General features: G+C 35.8%; 1 protein-coding gene across 1 annotated transcript in view; it reads right to left on the reverse strand.

Moving 5' to 3' along the window:
- Positions 1-19,659, reverse strand: part of LOC133516940 (probable phospholipid-transporting ATPase IA) — a 146,641-nt gene that overhangs the window by 53,133 nt on the left and 73,849 nt on the right. Inside the window, exon 3 of the mRNA XM_061850005.1 lies at positions 12,816-12,945. Coding sequence (XP_061705989.1) covers positions 12,816-12,945 — 130 coding nt within the window. The remainder of the gene's footprint in view (positions 1-12,815; positions 12,946-19,659) is intronic.

Consider the following 19,659-nt stretch of genomic DNA (forward strand, 5'->3'; position numbering starts at 1 on the left):
TTCTTCGGATTCCGAGACATTTTATATCATCCCTGTGCAAAGTATGAGTAGGTATTACTGATGCCAGCAGGAAGAAAAAGTGCCCCAAGAAAATATGTCATTTTTAGGGTTCCGTAGCCAAATGGCAAAAAACGGAACCGTCCGTCTGTCTGTCCGATTCTGTCACAGCCACTTTTTTCCGAAACTATAAGAGCTGTACTGTTCAAACTTAGTAAGTGGATGTATTCTATGAACCGCATTAAGATTTTCACACAAAAATAGAAAAAAAACAATAAATTTTGGGGGTTCCCCATACTTAGAACTAAAACTCAAAAAAACTTTTTTCATCAAACCCATACGTGTGGGGTAGGTTTGAAGACCTATCCATACTATGGATAGGTCTTCAAAAATGATATTGAGGTTTCTAATATCATTTTTTTTCTAAAATGAATAGTTTGCGCGAGAGACACTTCCAAAGTGGTAAAATGTGTGTCCCCCCCCCCCGTAACTTCTAAAATAACAGAATGAAAAATCTAAAAAAAATATATGATATACATTGCCATGTAAACTTCCACCGAAAATTGGTTTGAACGAGATCTAGTAAGTAGTTTTTTTTTAATACGTCATGAAATTAAAAAAAAAATTTTTTTTCAACATACCCATACATGTGGGGTATCTATGGATAGGTCTTCAAAAATGATATTAAGGTTTCTAATATCATTTTTTTCTAAACTGAATAGTTTGCGCGAGAGAACCTCCCAAAGTAACAAAAAAGTGTGTCCCCCCCCCCGTAACTTCTAAAATAACAGAATGAAAAATCTAAAAAAAATATATGATATACATTGCCATGTAAACTTCCACCGAAAATTGGTTTGAACGAGATCTAGTAAGTAGTTTTTTTTTAATACGTCATGAAATTAAAAAAAAAATTTTTTTTTTCAACATACCCATACATGTGGGGTATCTATGGATAGGTCTTCAAAAATGATATTAAGGTTTCTAATATCATTTTTTTCTAAACTGAATAGTTTGCGCGAGAGAACCTCCCAAAGTAAAAAAAAGTGTGTCCCCCCCCCTGTAACTTCTAAAATAACAGAATGAAAAATCTATAAAAAATATATGATATACATTACGATGCAAACTTCTAACGAAAATTGTTTTGAACGAGATCTAGTGAGTAGTTTTTTTTAATACGTCATAAAATTAAAAAAAAAATTTTTTTCGTCAAACCCATACGTGTGGGGTATCTATGGATAGGTCTTTAAAAATGATATTTAGGTTCCTAATATAATTTTTTTCTAAAGTGAATAGTTTGCGCGAGAGACACTACCAAAGTGGTAAAATGTGTGTCCAAAGTGGTAAAATGGTGAACGAGATCTAGTAGTTTAAGTAGTTTTTTTTTAATACGTCATAAAGGAACCCTTCATGGGCGAGTCCGACTCGCACTTGGCCGCTTTTTTAAATAGCACTCACTCATGATTCTCAGAAGGAATAACTAAAAATTACCTTAAGCATTTGATAGAGATCTTTTGTAAACATTTTGATTTATATTTACTACTAAACGTAAACTGATATTTAATGTCTTACAAAATATGCATATCAAAGAAAAGTTTGGAATAGAATGGTTTAACTATGGAACTTTCTAGCAAGTTCTCACTTGATCAGATTGAAAGCTCCGCTTGGTAATTAAAAAGTTAGGGAAGGTATCCTAAAACCATAATTGCATGGATAGGTAGCTGCCGTCGCTGATTCATTTAAAAATCCATCCAGTATATGATAAGATAAGATAATGATTTATTTGATGAAACACGAGTAGATAAGCTGTTATATATACGAATTCAGTTCTTTACATGTTCGGCTGGAATTTCAGCATTCAAATATTTATCACATAAATAAATTACAAATATAAAAGAAGCAGTACAGAAAAAAATAATGAAATAAAAATGGCTAATTACTTGACCACGGTTACATCAAACAACTATTAAATGCCCCATGAAACGCATGAGTCAACAATGAGCATGTTTGACTGGGTCGTTACTGTCGTTAGGTCGTGACTTAAGGTTATATGGGGCAGCGGCCTGTCGCAAGGACGGCGAGGGCGAGGACCCCCCCCCCCCCCACCCCCCCCCCCCTTAAAATCGGCTTTCACAGAAATAGAAACTCAATTTTAAAATGTTCGTTTCTTTTTCTTGAAACAGCTTTGTTTAGCTATATTTATATCCCAGAATTATTCCAAACTCAACTTAAGATTTTCTGACCGAGCGAGCGCAAAACGCAAGTAGAGTGTCTTCGTTTAGATAAAAGGCTTTCGCAAGTCTGTCCAACTGTAATGTTTTCCTCTACAGGTCTATTTTTAGGGTTCCGTAGCCAAATGGCAAAAAACGGAACCCTTATAGATTCGTCATGTCCGTCTGTCTGTCCGATTATTTTCAACTAAATTCTAGTGCTTATGAGATGACTCCGATTGCATTTACATAGTTAGGAGTTGAGGACCAATAACCGATAGTGGCGCTCGCTGACTCAAGGTCGTATTAACGTAAGATGAAAACCATACCAATTTTTAAAAGAAAATCAGCCTTATTGTATTGTCATGAACTTTCACGTTCATATGAGGTAACCCTTGACTTCGGTTTCAGCTTCACTTTCAATATGCTAATGCAGCGCTTTTTGTTGACAAGTTTCAATGCCTTTAGAAACGACGCGATGAGACGTTCGCTACATATTTACATATTTACGTGCGGCTTTCGCTTGCGACTTCGTTGAAGCAGTAGTAGTGCCATACAACGTTATATTCCACTTAGTAGATGATGTTCGAGGAAGAAAGCTTTGAATAGTTCTGCATGCCAAATAAGGTTTCGTTATTCTCGGACGTTACACAGCCAGGTGAGATAGACGAATGAGCTGTTCGCTGAGAAAGTTGGAGTACAGTGTACTCGTAAAGCAGGGTGGAATAACGTCTCCCAAACTGTACAATTTGTACATTGACGAGCTGATAGCCGACCTTATAGATAGCGTAAGTGTAAATCACATCTAATAATGCCGATGACATTGACATGGTGCTGCTGGCGCAGGCTGTCAGCGCGCTCGAACACATGTTGGGCATGCCTTTAATACGATATTGCGAAAAGTGAGGGAAGGTCAAAATGTGGCGAATACTGGCATATTAAATTCATATATAGCCGTCGTTATGGGGCAAGAACTCCCCACTTGAACGTGTACTCACGATTTGAATACGTACTTCGATCAGACATAGAAAGAAAGAGCTTCGCTCCAGTCGAAACGACGAAAGAGTTTCGCTCCAGTCGAAGCGCCGAAAGAGCTTGTAGACGGTCTAATCTAATAGACGGTCTTCTCGACATTGACAATTTAAAAGTGCTTGTTGCTAGGCCTACTTAAATAACGATTATTTTGACACAGGAAAAATCAAGCCCTGCCGTATGCTTCCTATTGTATTAAAAGGTGTGCCTCTCAGAAGTCATAGAGTTGTAGAGAGGCTTAAATATTTTGTTGAATGAATGATATAACGAAAATGCAGGACATTAGAATTTCGTGGAAATATGTTTAGCTCGCAGGTTTGCTCGCTGGTCTGGTGAAGTCAAGATGACGTTCGTTATAGCAACTATACGAAGCGAGCCTACAATGCATCGAGAGTGCTGTACAACATGCACTCAGAATGCTATTGGGTTTACCTAATAGGTGGATATCGTGCATCTACCATGTTTTTCGAAGCTAAGACGGACGGTTACCCGGCAATCATGCGTAAAAATTTGAGTTGATTTATTGTATCCTAAAATTTGAAGAAAAAAATGTACGTGTATACTAAGGTCCAGTTAGGAGCAGTCCCAACATTATTCTGAGTACAATTGCTAACAGATATGATATAACAGTCCAATTCTCATGCACTAGATAAGGCAAATTAAATGGTGTTTACACCCAAAAAATTTACTCCTAACCTAGCTTTCAGTTTAATTTTATTTTTTACTATTTATTACTAAGTAAGACTGTTCTTCGAAATAGAAATAATTAATTATTATGTATTAACACATTCGGTGCGGCAGCGCAAAACCCAAACTTACTGCCAGTGCTTCACGAGTCATATACTACCCGTATAGAAAAAGCCAGATTAGCGGCACGACCTACATTTATCCGTAGGTACCATGGCCTGACTTTAAACTTTAAAGGTCCTCGATTTGAAATAAAATTATTTTGATCAATAAGCTATATCCTCGTGTATATTTAATTAGTTAGGTCACAAGTTCTAAAATAATTAATAGAATCAGGCGTTACTTTGCGGAAATCCATGCTAATTAAAACAAGAAATATTACTTTGCTAATCCGCGAGAAAATAACGTGTTAGTCAATCAGTGCTAACCCGTTATACTTACTTGCGTATTTCTACATGCAATTAATGTTCCCACCCTCCCACCGCAAAAATAAATACTTACGCAAATAAATATAACAACCCACCACCAAAAGTACAAAACTCGACACGTGTTTCGCCTCTCTACGAGGCATCCTCAGGAGATGCTGGAGATGTTGACGGTCTGACACCCGACAACTGACTGACAAGTTCTGTCAAAAAGCTTTTAATACAAAAAGTTAGCCATGATTTGCCAAGCCAAGTTAGCCAAGCTTGTTTTATACTGATCAAAACGTATTATAATTAGTTTAAAACTTAGATCGCGTCTTTATTTACTACTTGTTTACTTTGGGATTGTCGTTAAACGAGAATACGCGGCTGGATTTTGAAAATTTGTACTTTACAAAAGGGAGTGAAAATCAGTGTCACGTTAATAAAATAGGCACAATTCTGAACCTACTTTATTAGAACGTTATTTTATCACCAACATTTAGTTCTGTAGTAGGTTTGGTAAAATCTGTACCGTTAGAATTTTGGCAATTCAATACACAAGAATTATATAATTTAAGAAATATAAAAGATCCAGCTCTTGTTTTATGTACGATACTCGTGCCACACCACAGAAAACAATTACCTTTCAGTGCGTTACGCAAAAATACTTCCCGTACATTATTTCTATTGAAATTTTATATATACTTGAAGTGAACTCGGGAATATTATAACTAATATGTTTAAAACTTGCTTAATACTTATTTATCTTACTATACTCAGATAAGTTTTCGCAAAGCTCGGTTAAACTTCGGTTAAAACTGTGTATAAGATACACAGGAACATAGAAAAACCACAGCCTCACCGGAGGTAAGACAAGCGCAGATAGCTGCCGCACCGGCCGAAAGTCAAATACGGCCAAATGCTTCCCGTAACGCAGCGCAGGGAATGTGTTAATGTCTTAAATCCCCGGGAAGTGATAAATAACAAAGCTGTTCAACGATATTGGCTAACTAAACCTCCAAACAGTTAGAAATCCAAAAATACAAACATTCACATTAATTATTTGTATTGTATTTTAGTAATTGTTATGGACCTACTTATTTTGTATAGTGTTTCACTACTATATCTATTACTAGAAATGCTTCTGACGAGACTTTCTCAAACTATTACAATACTTACATAATGCAAATCAAATAAAATGCCCATTCTACGGGTCAGATTTGAGATCGAGAATATTTTCATCTTACTGCGAATTTCATAATATAAAATGGACCAAGGTCGCTGAAACTGTATCTATATAAAGGTCGGAGATGAATTTAACTGGCACGCGATATTAATGTTAATCGCCATGCTAATTTAAGGTAAAAAATGGCATGGATTTCATCCACCTTCATGGTCTGCTACGTGAATTTCTGGATGCTCCCATTGTACGATTTTGACAAATGACATATCCACTTGGCAGGGCAGATTAAATAGGTGTGCTACGTCGACGGCATTGTGTTCTGTTACAATTGATGCGTCGTGAGTTGGAAAAGTTAGATTATGACATATTGTAGGTAGTCAACTGAAATATTTGATACGACCGCATAATCAAATGGTAGTTAATTTAGGCTTTAATTGACACACTTTCGGGTCCTTCTAAGTTAAGAGGTAAATGGTTACATAGAAAACGCGGCACAACATCAATGATTAAATTTTTGATCTAATTATACAATATTTTTATTAAAACAACTCTTCTTTGCATATCTGCAATGTGGCCAGTAATTTTTTTATCATTTTAGAAAAGACCAGTGTGGCTACCACCAGTTCGGCACTGACATAAACGCTATCGAGAACGTAACTTATTTTCTATGCATCTCACTCGTACACGCATATAAGTGCGAGCGAGATGTATAGAAAGTAAATTACGTTCTCGATAGCGTATATGTCAGTTTTGACACTGTCAGTGACACAGGGGAGAGTACAGGGGAGAGTTCAGTACTTTTCCTATTACAGAGAGTAGAATCTCTACCCTGATCTCTTCAAATATAAGAAAAAAATGAGAAACCGGCCGTCTATCAGATTCTAGCAAATTAATATGTAATGATTCATTTAAACAAGTACTCATACCTCTGGTGAATACTTTGGCACATTATGCGTCAGGGGAAAAACGCCAAGGAAGAGACTTTTTCACGAGAAAACAGATATAATTATGAACGTGTTTATTGTAAATTAAAAAAAAAAATTATCATAATATTCATAATCTATGCACAAATTATAGTAAATGTAGAAATAAAACAAATTATTTAAATAAAACTGACCAGGGGAAATACCATGTTTAGTGAACAGTATCGACGATTACAGATGCACTGATCAAAATGACTGACAATCAAAAACATGACCATTGCAGGGTTGGTTTATAATCAAATGCATCACGATTAGGCTAAAAATGTAAATAATTAAAATCATAAACTCAATATTTTTACAATTACAAAATGGCCAGGTGGCAGACACAGAACATGGGGGACAAAATTGGTCATGTATATTTTAATAAAGCCCTTTAAATTTTTCTTTTACATTTTGTACGATATAACATTGAAATTAGCATTTATATTAATTTATGAAGTATACAAATTTCACAGATCCAAGGGATTTAGACCTGGATAAAATTACTGATTCATTGAAAAAACTGGAGAGGGACATGCCAGGGGAGAGACATTTTGCATGTTTAAAGTACCATTGTGAGCAAAGTTAAATTAATTTAAATTAGCTGTCCCTATAGGTAATACAGACATAGGTACTAAAGTATTTTTTAAAGAAAAGTATGGCTACGTATCATGAACATCGTTAATACCTCTTAACATAGAATCACCAATCATAGTTTTTATAAAAAATGGACAACTTTTATTTTGCCATATAAAATAATTCAGCAAGCAATGTATCACTACTTTGTTTTAACCATAGAAATAGGATAGTATAGAACGACTGTCAAACTTGGAAAGTGTGACCAAAAATGAAATGCAAGTGTGTGCGTAAATTGTCTATGTGCGAACAAAAATAGTGATGTCATGTTACAACATATTAATAATCTATCGATGTTTAACTGCTTTATCGACTACTTTTTCAAATGTGTTTGAAAAAGTTGAAAATGATAAAGTTGAAGTTGTTTGAAAATGTGTTCGCAAAGAGTTGACTTACCAAAGAAAATTTGAATTTCGCGCCTTTTCTTGCTGACAACTTGGGTTGGATGTGTATACGCTGTGTACAAGTATACGCTGTCTTGTGTTTCCTTGTGTTGGCGGCATAGCCGTGGAAAAGTGGTTAAAATGTAAGTACTGTGTTGGAAAGTGAAGTTTAAATTTATCGCTAAACATGTACACGTTCAAAAAAGGTATTATAACAATCGTTATTATTTTAAGTCGGTTATAAGTCGGTTCTTTGAACAATTAAAGACACTTATAGTGAATGAAATTATTATTTTCACATTCCCCTATTGTGATCAAATGTCAGAGGCAGAAAATAACACTAGGTGTAAGTTAAATATATTTTTATATAATCTTAGTACATATAGTGATAAGTTTAGTATAATTGACACTAACAAATTTGTTAGCAAATACCATATGCCTATGGTTTTTTGGACTAAAGGTAAGTTATACCTTTCAAATTATTATAAAAGACAAATAGCTTTGTCGCTATCATATTTGTTTGACATTTCTGCCAAAAATTTGGCAGTTTATCCTGCTTCTATTGAGCAGACCGGTATGAACTTGGTTTTGGTTCCAGTCATAACCAATAATTTAAATTAGCTCTTAAGACAAAAGAATCTGTCTCTGGCAATTTAGCTTTTAGTAAATCTGATGAAAAATACTGCAAACATGGAATGTACATCCACCTGGTGCATCAAAACATTCAATGTATTAGAGGAAAAGATTTACAGATTGAACTTTTTTTGAATGATTATAATATTGATATTTTATGTATTACTGAACATTGGTTGAATAATAATGAATTAATGCCTCAATTTAATAATCACCAGGTGGGCAGTTCGTTCACCAGACTTAGTTCCATACATGGTGGGTCATTAATTATATTAAATAGTCAGTTAAAATTTAAGGAACGTAAGGACATTGTATCCATGTCTGTTGAGCGGACTATAGAACTAAGTGCAGTAGAATTGGAGCAATTTATTGTTGTCTGTGTGTATAGGCCGCCTTTAAGTAATTTTGAAATATTTGAAAGCATAATGGAATCCGTCCTACTTAAAATATCACCTTCTAGTAAGAAATTACTTATATGCGGCGACTATAATGTAAATATTTTGGAAAATTCAACAGTAAGTTGTAGGTTGTTGAATCTTTTCAAATCATGTAATCTCAACCACATGTTTATGGAGCCTACTAGAGTGACTGCCACTAGTGCCACCTGTATAGATAATATTTTCACTGATATTTTTCCTACCGCTAAAAATGTAATCAGCAAGTTAGAATCAGACCACTTAGGCCAATTAATGGTGTTTGAGGCTGTAAGGAAAAATACCTTGCGAAAACAAATAACTTTTGTACCAGTAACCTCTGACCGCGTGGAACGAATGAAACAAAGTTTAATTCAGGCGCTACCCTTTCTGTCTTCCAACATGAGTCCTAATGATATGTATAATTCATTCTTTCACACTTTTATGGAAAATTATAATGCGATATTTACTACAAAATCGGTCATGGTTAGTGATGCATCAGTTTTTAGTGAGTGGGCTACTGCAGAGTTACATCAACGAAGACGTGCATTGTATGCCTTGTATGAGGAACGGCGGTTCAATACGAGTGATGAATTTAAGGAATATGTTAAACAATATTCGAAGAAGTTTAAAATAGATTGCCATATCGCTAAGCGTAATTATTTAAGTCAAACAATAAAAACTAGCTCTGATATAATTAAAACAACGTGGAAAGTAATTAATGTGGAGACTGGTAGATCAAAGCAAAGGATGAAAGATCTTAAACTAAAAATTGATGACAAAATCGTAGATTCCAGTTTAGATGTAGCAACAGAATTTGAAAAATTCTTCACCGAGGTACCAGCTTCCACAACTAAGAACTTAAATTCATCACCCTCGTCTGTCGTTACACTGTTAGAAGAGAATGTCCCAGAATGTACTAGAAACCTTAATTTTGAACATGTGAGTGCCTCAGATATATTAAAGGCGTTTAAATCAATTAATGAAAAAAAAACTAGTGACCTTTGGGGAGTCTCCGTTCATACTGTCAAATCCTTAATAGAAGTTGTAGCGCCTGACCTGGTAGTTATATTTAATAACAGTGTTGACTGCGGTGAGTTTCCTGATCTAATGAAACATAGTAAAGTCACTCCTTTATTTAAATCAGGTAGCACATCCGACCCCACTAACTTTAGACCGATATCAGTGTTACCAACATTCAGCAAAACTTTTGAAAAAATAGTTTTGAGTCAGTTATTGAAACATTTTAACATTAATAATCTAATGCACAACAAACAATTTGGTTTTACACGGGGTCGCTCAACAACCGACGCTGGTGTTGAGCTAATTAAACAGATCTTCGATGCCTGGGAGGAGTCACAGGATGCTTTAGGTATCTTCTGTGACTTATCTAAGGCCTTCGATTGCGTCTGTCATGAAACATTGATCAGGAAACTGCACTATTATGGAGTAAGAGGCTCGGCACTGAATTTAATAAAGTCTTACTTACACGGTAGAATACAAAGGGTTGATGTGAGTGGACAGCGATCACCGGGGTCATTGGTCTCTATGGGTGTACCGCAGGGATCAATATTGGGGCCGTTCCTGTTCCTTATCTACATTAACGACCTGCCTTACCTTGTAAAGACCCACCATGACATAGTATTGTTTGCAGACGATACCTCACTTATTTTCAAAGTCAAACGACAGCAACAAGCTTGCAGTGATGTAAACAATGCTATTTCTAAAGTAGTAAATTGGTTTAATGTTAATAATTTATTGTTAAATGAGAAAAAGACTAAGTGCATTAAGTTTGTTACAAGTCACATAAGGAATGAGCAAACAGGTGTCATTATCAAGGATGAGGAATTGGAACTAGTAGATAGCACAGTTTTTCTTGGTATAACTTTAGATTCTAAACTACAATGGGGTCCCCATATTGCTAATCTCTCGAATAGACTGAGTTCTGCAGCTTTTGCAGTGAGCAAGATCCGTCAGTTAACAGACGTGAAAACAGCTCGATTAGTTTACTTTAGTTACTTTCATAGCATTATGTCATATGGTATTTTACTATGGGGTAGTGCTTCAGAGATAAATACCATTTTTGTTCTGCAGAAGAGGGCTATTCGTGCAATATATAAAATGTACCATAGAGACACACTTAGAGATAAGTTTAAGGACATTAACATAATGACAGTGCACTGTCAATATATTTATGAGAATATTCTGTATGTACATAAAAACATTGCCAGTTTTAAGAAAAACTGTGAAATACATAATATTAATACTAGAAATAAGCATAAGCTCGCAGTGCCCTTCACTAGGCTCCATAAAATTAAGAAATCATTCATGGGTAATTGTGTAAGATTTTACAATAAACTTCCTAATATTATAACTGAATTGTCTGTTAGTAAATTTAAAAATTATGTAAAACGTAAGCTTATCTCTAAAGCCTATTATAGCACACAAGACTACATGAATGATGAAACACCGTGGGATTAAGTGTGATTGTAAAGAATGAATTATTTATTGTTATGTTATTAATGATGAAATTGATAATTCAATGTATATATATACCGTATTTTTTGACATTTAGATTTTATTCTAGAAAGGTTCTAGACTAGTATTTTTATACAATTTTGATGTTTGACGATCTTTTTGTGAAATTCTTATTATTAAGTTTACCATATCTATAATAGTTCAATGTTTTTTTTAGAACAATAATAACTGCATCAATAAATTGCTCTGATATTTAGATTAAGATGATATTTGTAAAATTTGACGATTTAAAAGTGCTTGTTGCTAGGCCTATTTGAATAAAGAATATTTTGACTTTTGACTTTGACTTTTATAAAGGTAATATCTTAATGATGTCTTGTGAACAACTAATTCCATACCTACTAAAATACCGACAAGTTATCGATACAGTCATATGACCATTTTGTCAAGCCCTAGCGTAGAGTAACAGTTTAGGTTTTTACACAAAATATTCTAAATTGTTGACTAATATGATGAAATATTAACACACAATTGAAGAAAAACTTATAATGAACTGTTATAATTGGTTTTTTACACTTTTTATGCTGTTAATTTGATAAAATATCGTTACGAAAATTTCGCTAGGAATATCATAATTACCTGTGAGTTGAGTATTTTCCTGGGTTTTTTGGCCCTGAAACACTACAACCCGGCACACAACATGACACCATCGTCACTAAATTACTTAATGTATAATTTTCTTTTTGATTCGCTTATATTTTTCACGTTAAAAAATACGGCAATATGATTTTGGCCGCCTCGGCCGCCTTCGAACTCAAAATTGGTTACGTTTTCTCATATGTAGTCTGCCTCTTTTGCACTTATGGCTTGTTCATATACGTCATGGCTTCCCTTTCGCACACTTCATCTGTCTGTCAAGCGAAGCAACTGACATGTCTCTGGTTTTAACTCAAATTGACGCATTTAATGACGCGACGTCACAACTGTCACAAGTGACCATAATCTACGAAATACATTGCCGCGCGAAATATTTAAAAAAAATATATGCTCTGGTAGTTAAGGCTAAATTTTAAAAATCTTTCATAATTGTTTTATAGCATTAAAACCAATATAGCATTATAGTCAATGTAGTACATTATAAAATAGTTATCAACATAGGTTTAGAAATTTTAGTATATTAATAAGTTACTAATATAATATGGACATTTAATTCTGCAATAAATTATTATTTTATTTAATTTAATTTTAAAACCTACGTCAAAAATAGGTCTCATTGTATATATATATATATATATATATATATATATATATATATAAACAAAAATATATATATAATATATGTAGGTACTAAAGAAAAATTAGCCGCGATAATTGTAGACCGGTTCGAATCTGGCCTCCGGCACATTTTCTTTAGTACGGTGAATCCTGGACAATTGAAATAGCAAGGGACCGGCACGATGATGTTACCAACGCTTTTGAAATAACACAATTTAGAGCTCTGTTGTGTTATGAATCAACGAAAGGCAATTCCTGTATATATTTTCTACAAAGTGTGGTAGCGTAGCTCCCTGACATTACCTACAGAACCTATTGTTATTGCTTGGTGACCTTGTTGAACAGGAACTTTTGCGGCCGCGGGCGATTGACGAAAACTATACGGTTCTGTACCTCATCCGGCGGTGTGGACACGTGCCTGTATTTAGAGGTGGACACATTGCTGGAGAGAAACTTGTGCGGCTGTGGGAGGTTATATAGCCCATCCAGCGCCGTTCGGCAGCCGGACACGTCCGTGCCTACCTGTATTTGGCGGTAGAGACTTTGTTGGAGAGAAACTTTTGCGGCTGCGGTCGATTGACGAAGATAACGCGGTTCTGCACGTCGCCCTGCGCGCCGTCCGTCAGACCGGATGTCGTCGCTTCGTCCTCATCTGTAAGCAAACATAAATACTTTCAGTCATGTCATCAAGGTTTCATTGATACAGCAATTTGGAGAGTTTCCCTTTCCAGCGTTGTCATTGCTCTATAAGCGGAAAACAAAAAATCTTCGGAGTAATACCCCGTCAAAAACGCCACTGTCAATAATATGGAACAGTATGTTCATAAATATGTATGTATGTATCATATGTATAAATATATGCATGTCAACCATTCTCCAAAGTCAAAATCAACACATAACACACACATAATATGGAACAGTATGTTCATAAATATGTATGTATGTATCATATGTATAAATATATGCATGTCAACCATTCTCCAAAGTCAAAATCTTCGTGTGTCGTCACGTCCGGCCGGATACTTTCGGCTAGTCAACCTACCACCTCGTGTAAAATGTGTGTTGTTTTTAGCAATCGAACGGACCCGGTCGGTAACCGCGGAGCTAGGGCCTGCAGTACCGAGGCCGGTTCCGAGAATTTCATTTCCCGGTTCCGAGCGGTATCAGTACCGGGATTCTCGGTTAAGGTCGGTTCCTCGATCCGCTTGATTTTATGAATAAACTGTCTATTGAATAATTAAATATAAATAAACCGAATATAGTTTTTTTATATACTAACAAACATACACACGGCCCGCCTGATGATAAGCAGTCTCCGTAGCCTATGTACGCCTGCAACTCCAGAAAGTCACGTGCGCGTTGCCGACCCCAACACTCCACACCCTCGCTGAGCTCTGGCAACCTTACTCACCGACAGGAACACAACACTATGAGTAGGGTCTAGTGTTATTTGGCTGCGGTTTTCGGTAAGGTGGAGGTACTTCCCCAGTTGGGCTCTGCTCTAGATCTGGAATGACATCCACTGTGCTGTGCCCTACCACACAAAGCGAGATGACATTCACAATGCCCATACCTCTCTTTTGGACGTAGTTTAAGGACGTACCCGGGTCCAAATATTAATATATGCAACAAACTCGTGTTTTTTTTTTAAAGATATTAATAAAAAATATTAATATTCGACACAAATTACGTAAAAACAGACTTATGATTTCTTTAATCAATCTTAAAATTTCTTGGATAAGTCTCTTTTTTTTATTTGCTCTGGGACCATTCTAAAATATGTATTATTATTTGTTTACTACAATCTTTCGGTTAGTTAAAGTGTTTTAATTTCATTTCATTCACCCCAAGTACGTTATTTCTACCGTCCCCACATCATGTTTTACTTCATAGAACAATATTCTTTACAAACAACACTCATCGCCGTTTAAAATATTCCATAGTTCCCATCCAAAACACCAAAAGAATTCAAGTAGTCAAAATACAACAGTAAAAAAAAATCAAATAAAAAGTATGCGAGCACGAAAATCAAAACAGTGGAGTTGGCCGCCAAAATGTCACGACTGAGGGACACTTTGTCATAACCGTGATTATGTACTCACGGAGGGTATTAAGCTTGTCCATATGCATCAAAACTTTGCTTTTTGTATGTACCTACTTTCGATATACGTAACAAAATGTGAAAAATAAAAAAAAACTTTTATGAATAAACCCTTTTTAATTTAAGAATCACCCTAATATGGAAGAGTAATAAAGAGAGAGATCACGCTACGCTACGGAGCGTTAACAATTGGCACGTTGACTAAGCACCCAGGGCGCGTAGCCAACGTGCCAATCGTTAGCGCTGCGTAGCGAACAAAACGCAACTGTCACTGTCACACTAATATGAAAGAGTGATAGAAAGAGATGACTACGATACGCCACGCTATGGAGCGTTAACGATTCGCACGTTGGCTACGCGCCCCGTCTGCCTAGCCAAGGTGACAATCGCTGTCGCTTCGACAACGACACGCTTTGTCTCTCAATCGCTCTTCCATATTAGTGCGACAGTGACAGTTACGTTTTGATCACTACGGAGCGTAAGCAATTTGCACGTTGGCTACGCGGCCTGATCCGCTTAGCCACCTTAGCTGCTACTATTGATCGTAATCAAGCACGTGGACATCGCGGCAGTGGTTTTGATTGGTGTTTCTATTATTCAGCCATGTAAGACCAATCACGTCATTATACGAACTAGGTGCATACCTTACCTTATAAAGAACTTTATAAGGTAATATACAATTGGTTTATGGCTTCGCTTAGCAATAGGTAAGTTTATGGTAATTGTTAACCATTTAAAGGCAGTCTTGCTAAGTAATTTACCGTAATCAGATCGGGAAAGACTATGCCTATTTTTGTTTTGGTCGACTTGGAGGGGGCACTAATTTTACTTTAGTGTTTCTGTTACATTTGACCTCTGCTTAGTGATGCCACGCCATCACAACGAGGTGTTTCTTTTGTAACTGTGATCAAGCAAATTAAGTCTATAGCTACTAAACTGTACGCTGTATCTCCTAAAGCGTGCGTCGTAGCGCAAAAATAATCCATTTTTATTCCCCATCAGGAATCCCTAAAATAATTATAAAAAATCACAAAATGGAAAACAAAAGGATAATGTCAAAATTTTGCTTATTGATTTTTGATTGTTGAATGCCAAGACGTATCACAATTTGACGTTTAAAAACAAAAGAAGGTTGCCTTACAGGCCTAGGTGTCTAAGGCTGTATGAAATTCCTTTAAATATCATTTCACTCATTGCACCGGATATGTAGTATTTCCGGACCTAATTTGAAGTAAGTCATGTCAACATTTCATTGCAAGTTTGAAAAGATATACGAGTATATTATGGCCTTGTTGAATTTTATTAATCAGCAACTCATATGGTTGTATTGTATGGTCACTCTGTATAAGATAAAGATAAATATTTTAAAATCTTTATCATCGTACTCACAACTCGATTTTATTGTTGTAATAAGCACCTATATTAGTTTGGCCGATTTCCAACAGTGTACTGGAAGTTCAACATTTTTACAGAGAAACGATAACATTGACTCAGAAGCATAATGAATCTTACGTGATTTTAATAGGAGCGATTTAAGCATATTATGGTGGTTGTATTGTATGTTTACAAAGAACAGAGGTAAGACAAACAGGTCTGGTTGTTAAATATACCTAATTAGCATCTTCATTTTGGACAACGCGACAAGTATCTTGTCATTCAGAGGACGCATGATGAATAACTTAACTAGGGATAGGCGAATTCGGCTTGGTTAAATGTTCAAAAAACTCGTTAATTAATAAATCAGACAATTGGATAAAATCGATAACAAGCTAACCAAAAATAATGGAAAATTAGTAAAAAAGGACCATGATAAGGCCGGATAAGACCATGCTGGACCATGCTCAGTGTTGAGTTCCCTCCTTTCCCAGCCGTAATAACGGGTGTTCTTAAAAAAGAATAATAATCAAATAATAATTTAAGATTATGGTGATCGGACTGGCATTCGAACTTCACATTAATCTGCTGATATTTGATCCCATTTCGACATCACTCAACATGCACGATCGTGCCTATACTTAGTACTTACATGTAGGTATATACATGATGTTTAATTATGAAGAATAATTTCATCCATATGGTCAAATTTGGTACTCGTATCGTGTAAACATAGGGCTTGCAATTCGATGATTCGTTATTCGACTTCACTTTCATAACATTCCTCATACACGCTCGCCGGTTTAGGGTGCTCTTGATCTAGCCTTTCTTCAGGATTTCCCAGATTTGATCAGAGAAAGTCCGGCGAGGTCTACCCCTTATACAGTAGCGGAAAATAATCTATCATATTTGTATTTTTTTAAGTATTTTTTATTAGAACGACTAAGGCCGCCTAAACGATTATCATGTGAAAGTCCTTTAGATGGAGAGTAAAATCATATACTACATTTGTATGACACCATATAAGAAACTCGTTTTGTACGAGTTTATTAAAAAGTGCATAAAATAACTAATACTCGAGATATAGGTAAAAGTGGTTTATTAATAAAGAAAACAACAAAAATAGATAATCAAACGAACTTACCTGTAAGTGATGTTCGATGACTATTAAACGATGTGATTCGCCCGAGTGATTACATTATACTTTACTTGTAGTAGCACGCGAATGTGCTGCCATCGTACACAATTTTAGAGTATCATTTTTAACAAAAAAATATCTCGCCTAAATTGGGGGTATTTCATACACGTTTCCTATAAAAAGGCCATCAAATAAGTGCGCTATTTTGTGTCCTATTGGGTAGAATCTGGAGCTTGACCAGTTTGGGTTAGGGAGGGTTGTAATCACTCGGGCGAATCACATCGTTTAATAGTCATCGAACATCACTTACAGGTAAGTTCGTTTGATTATCTATTAAACTTCTGTGATTCGCCCTTCGTGATTACATTATACTTTACTTGTAGATGTTTAGAGTGACACGAAATAGCCAAGGAATCGAAACATGTATTTTATGTTGGTAATATGAAAAATAAAACAAAAGAGTTTCTGTTAGTTTAACTATAATCAACAGACGCTTTAATTAATGTTAGCATGTTGTAATATAGTACGAGCAAACACTTCGGACGAGTCCGCAAGAACATCTCTATTATAGAACCTAGCGAATGTCAAGGAATTATCTGACCAACCGGCGGTCCTTCTAATCAGTTCTATATTCACCCCGAGCCGATTGGCTGCTGACGTGCTTGCGTGTCTCGTACTATGGGATCCAAAGACCGATGTATCAATACCACTTTCGAGCAAAGTGGTTTTGATCCATCGACTCAAGGTCTGTGAACAAACTTTTCGGAATGGTTTCTTAAAACTACTTAAAAGAAAATCACAATCCCTTGATCGTTTGCTAGATGACATATCCAGATAACATTCTAAAGTCCTTGCAGGGCAAATGGAGTGATTTTCATCAAAATAAGGCAGAATCAATTTTGGCTGCAAGCGATTAATCGCTGATGTCTTAATCTTATCTGTAATGTCAATAATATATTTTCTGTTACATTTATGAATATTGCTAAGTTTAATCAACGATAAGGTTTGCACTCGGTGTGCTGTAACTAAAGCTAAAAGAGTTGTTAACTTCCTAGAAAGATGCTCGTAAGAAAGACTTTCGTTTGGATACCAAGAACTTAAATAATTAAGAACGATTGAAGGATCCCAAGTCCAATCATATCGTGGCTTTGGAGACCGGAGTTTGTATACTCCCATCATAAATCGTTTTATGGTTGGATTATTTATAACACTAGTATTCAATATTAGTGACAATACTGCTTTCGCGGTATTAATTGATCCAAATTGACTACCTTGATTAAAAAGTAACGTAAAAAAATCTAATACTTCTGCTGTACCGGCATCAAAAATATTGTAACTTTTATCATTACAAAATAAATACCATCTTTTTAAATAACAATTATACTGTTTAAGAGTGGTTTCTGTGAGTGACGCTAACATGATGTCTGCCGCATCTGAAGGAGTACCCTGTCTCAAGAACGCCGCCCGGATAACACTCCGGCAACCAGGGTAAGACTCCTGTGCATCTTGTGTTCGACACTGTAAGGGGAGGACAATAAATTTGGTTTAGGTGGGATATCTATTCGTTCAGAAATCAACAATCTCTCAAAAAGGGGAAACCACGGTTGTGTAGGCCACAGTGGCACAACAACAATGCCCTCCGCCTTATCTATTATAATCTTTTGCAACACCCTGAGTATTAGACAAAATGGTGGAAAAGCATAAAAATAATACGAGGACCAGGATATGGTAAATGCATCGATCTTGTACGCGTCAGGGTCACGATGCCACGAAACAAATTTAGGACATTTCTTGTTTATCCGGCTAGCAAAAAGGTCAATCTCTGGAATCTTCTTAAACGAATTACAAATTTTTCGAAAGGCACTATCAGCTAGCTCCCACTCTATATCTGCATGCTTTCGGCGCGATTCTGCATCTGCTATATAGTTATCTCCTGAACTAACATACGAAGCAAATATGTATAAGCCACGGTCTTCGCACCACTGCCATATTTGTCGGCTTAAATCGTTCAGATGTGGGAATCGAACTCCACCCATGTGATTGATATATGAAATCGCAGTGGTATTGTCTATCCTTAATAAAATCTCACAGTTTCTGTAATGCTTAGCAAATATTTTTAAACCAAAAAACGCGGCATTTAACTCTAAACTATTAATGTGATGACCAAGCTCATGAGTAGACCACTGGCCATTGGCTCTCATATCAGAGCAAGATGCTCCCCAACCTGTTCGGGACGCATCAGAAAATATCTCTAACTGATAACTTCCTGTCCGTATCGGATTACTACAAGTTACCATGTTACCTAGCCACCAATCTAAATCATCATTTAAGCTATCCGGAATATTAATATACTGATCATAGTCATCATTTTTATTTAAATAAATAAATTTGGTTCTTTCAAGTCTCTTAGTATACATCCAGCCGTACGGTACTGCTGGACAAATGGAAACTAATAATCCTATTAAGTGTGCGAAACTACGAAGCTTACATCTTTTAATGGATTTAAAGTATAAAAGCTCGTCTTTAATCCTCTGTCGCTTCTCGGATGGAATGTTAATGGTAAAATCGGCAGAATTGAAGCTAAACCCAAGAAAATTTGCCGTACGACTCGGTGTATCTACCGATTTAATAACATTGATCGTAAACCCTAATGATTCTAACAAGTCTTTTGTTACATTAAAGTTAAGTAAACAGTTAGAATATGTGTCACCAAAGAGTAACGAGTCATCTAAGTAAACGACTGATAAAAAACC

This window comes from Cydia pomonella, chromosome 4 (genome assembly GCF_033807575.1).
Source record: "Cydia pomonella isolate Wapato2018A chromosome 4, ilCydPomo1, whole genome shotgun sequence".
NCBI lineage: Eukaryota > Metazoa > Arthropoda > Insecta > Lepidoptera > Tortricidae > Cydia > Cydia pomonella.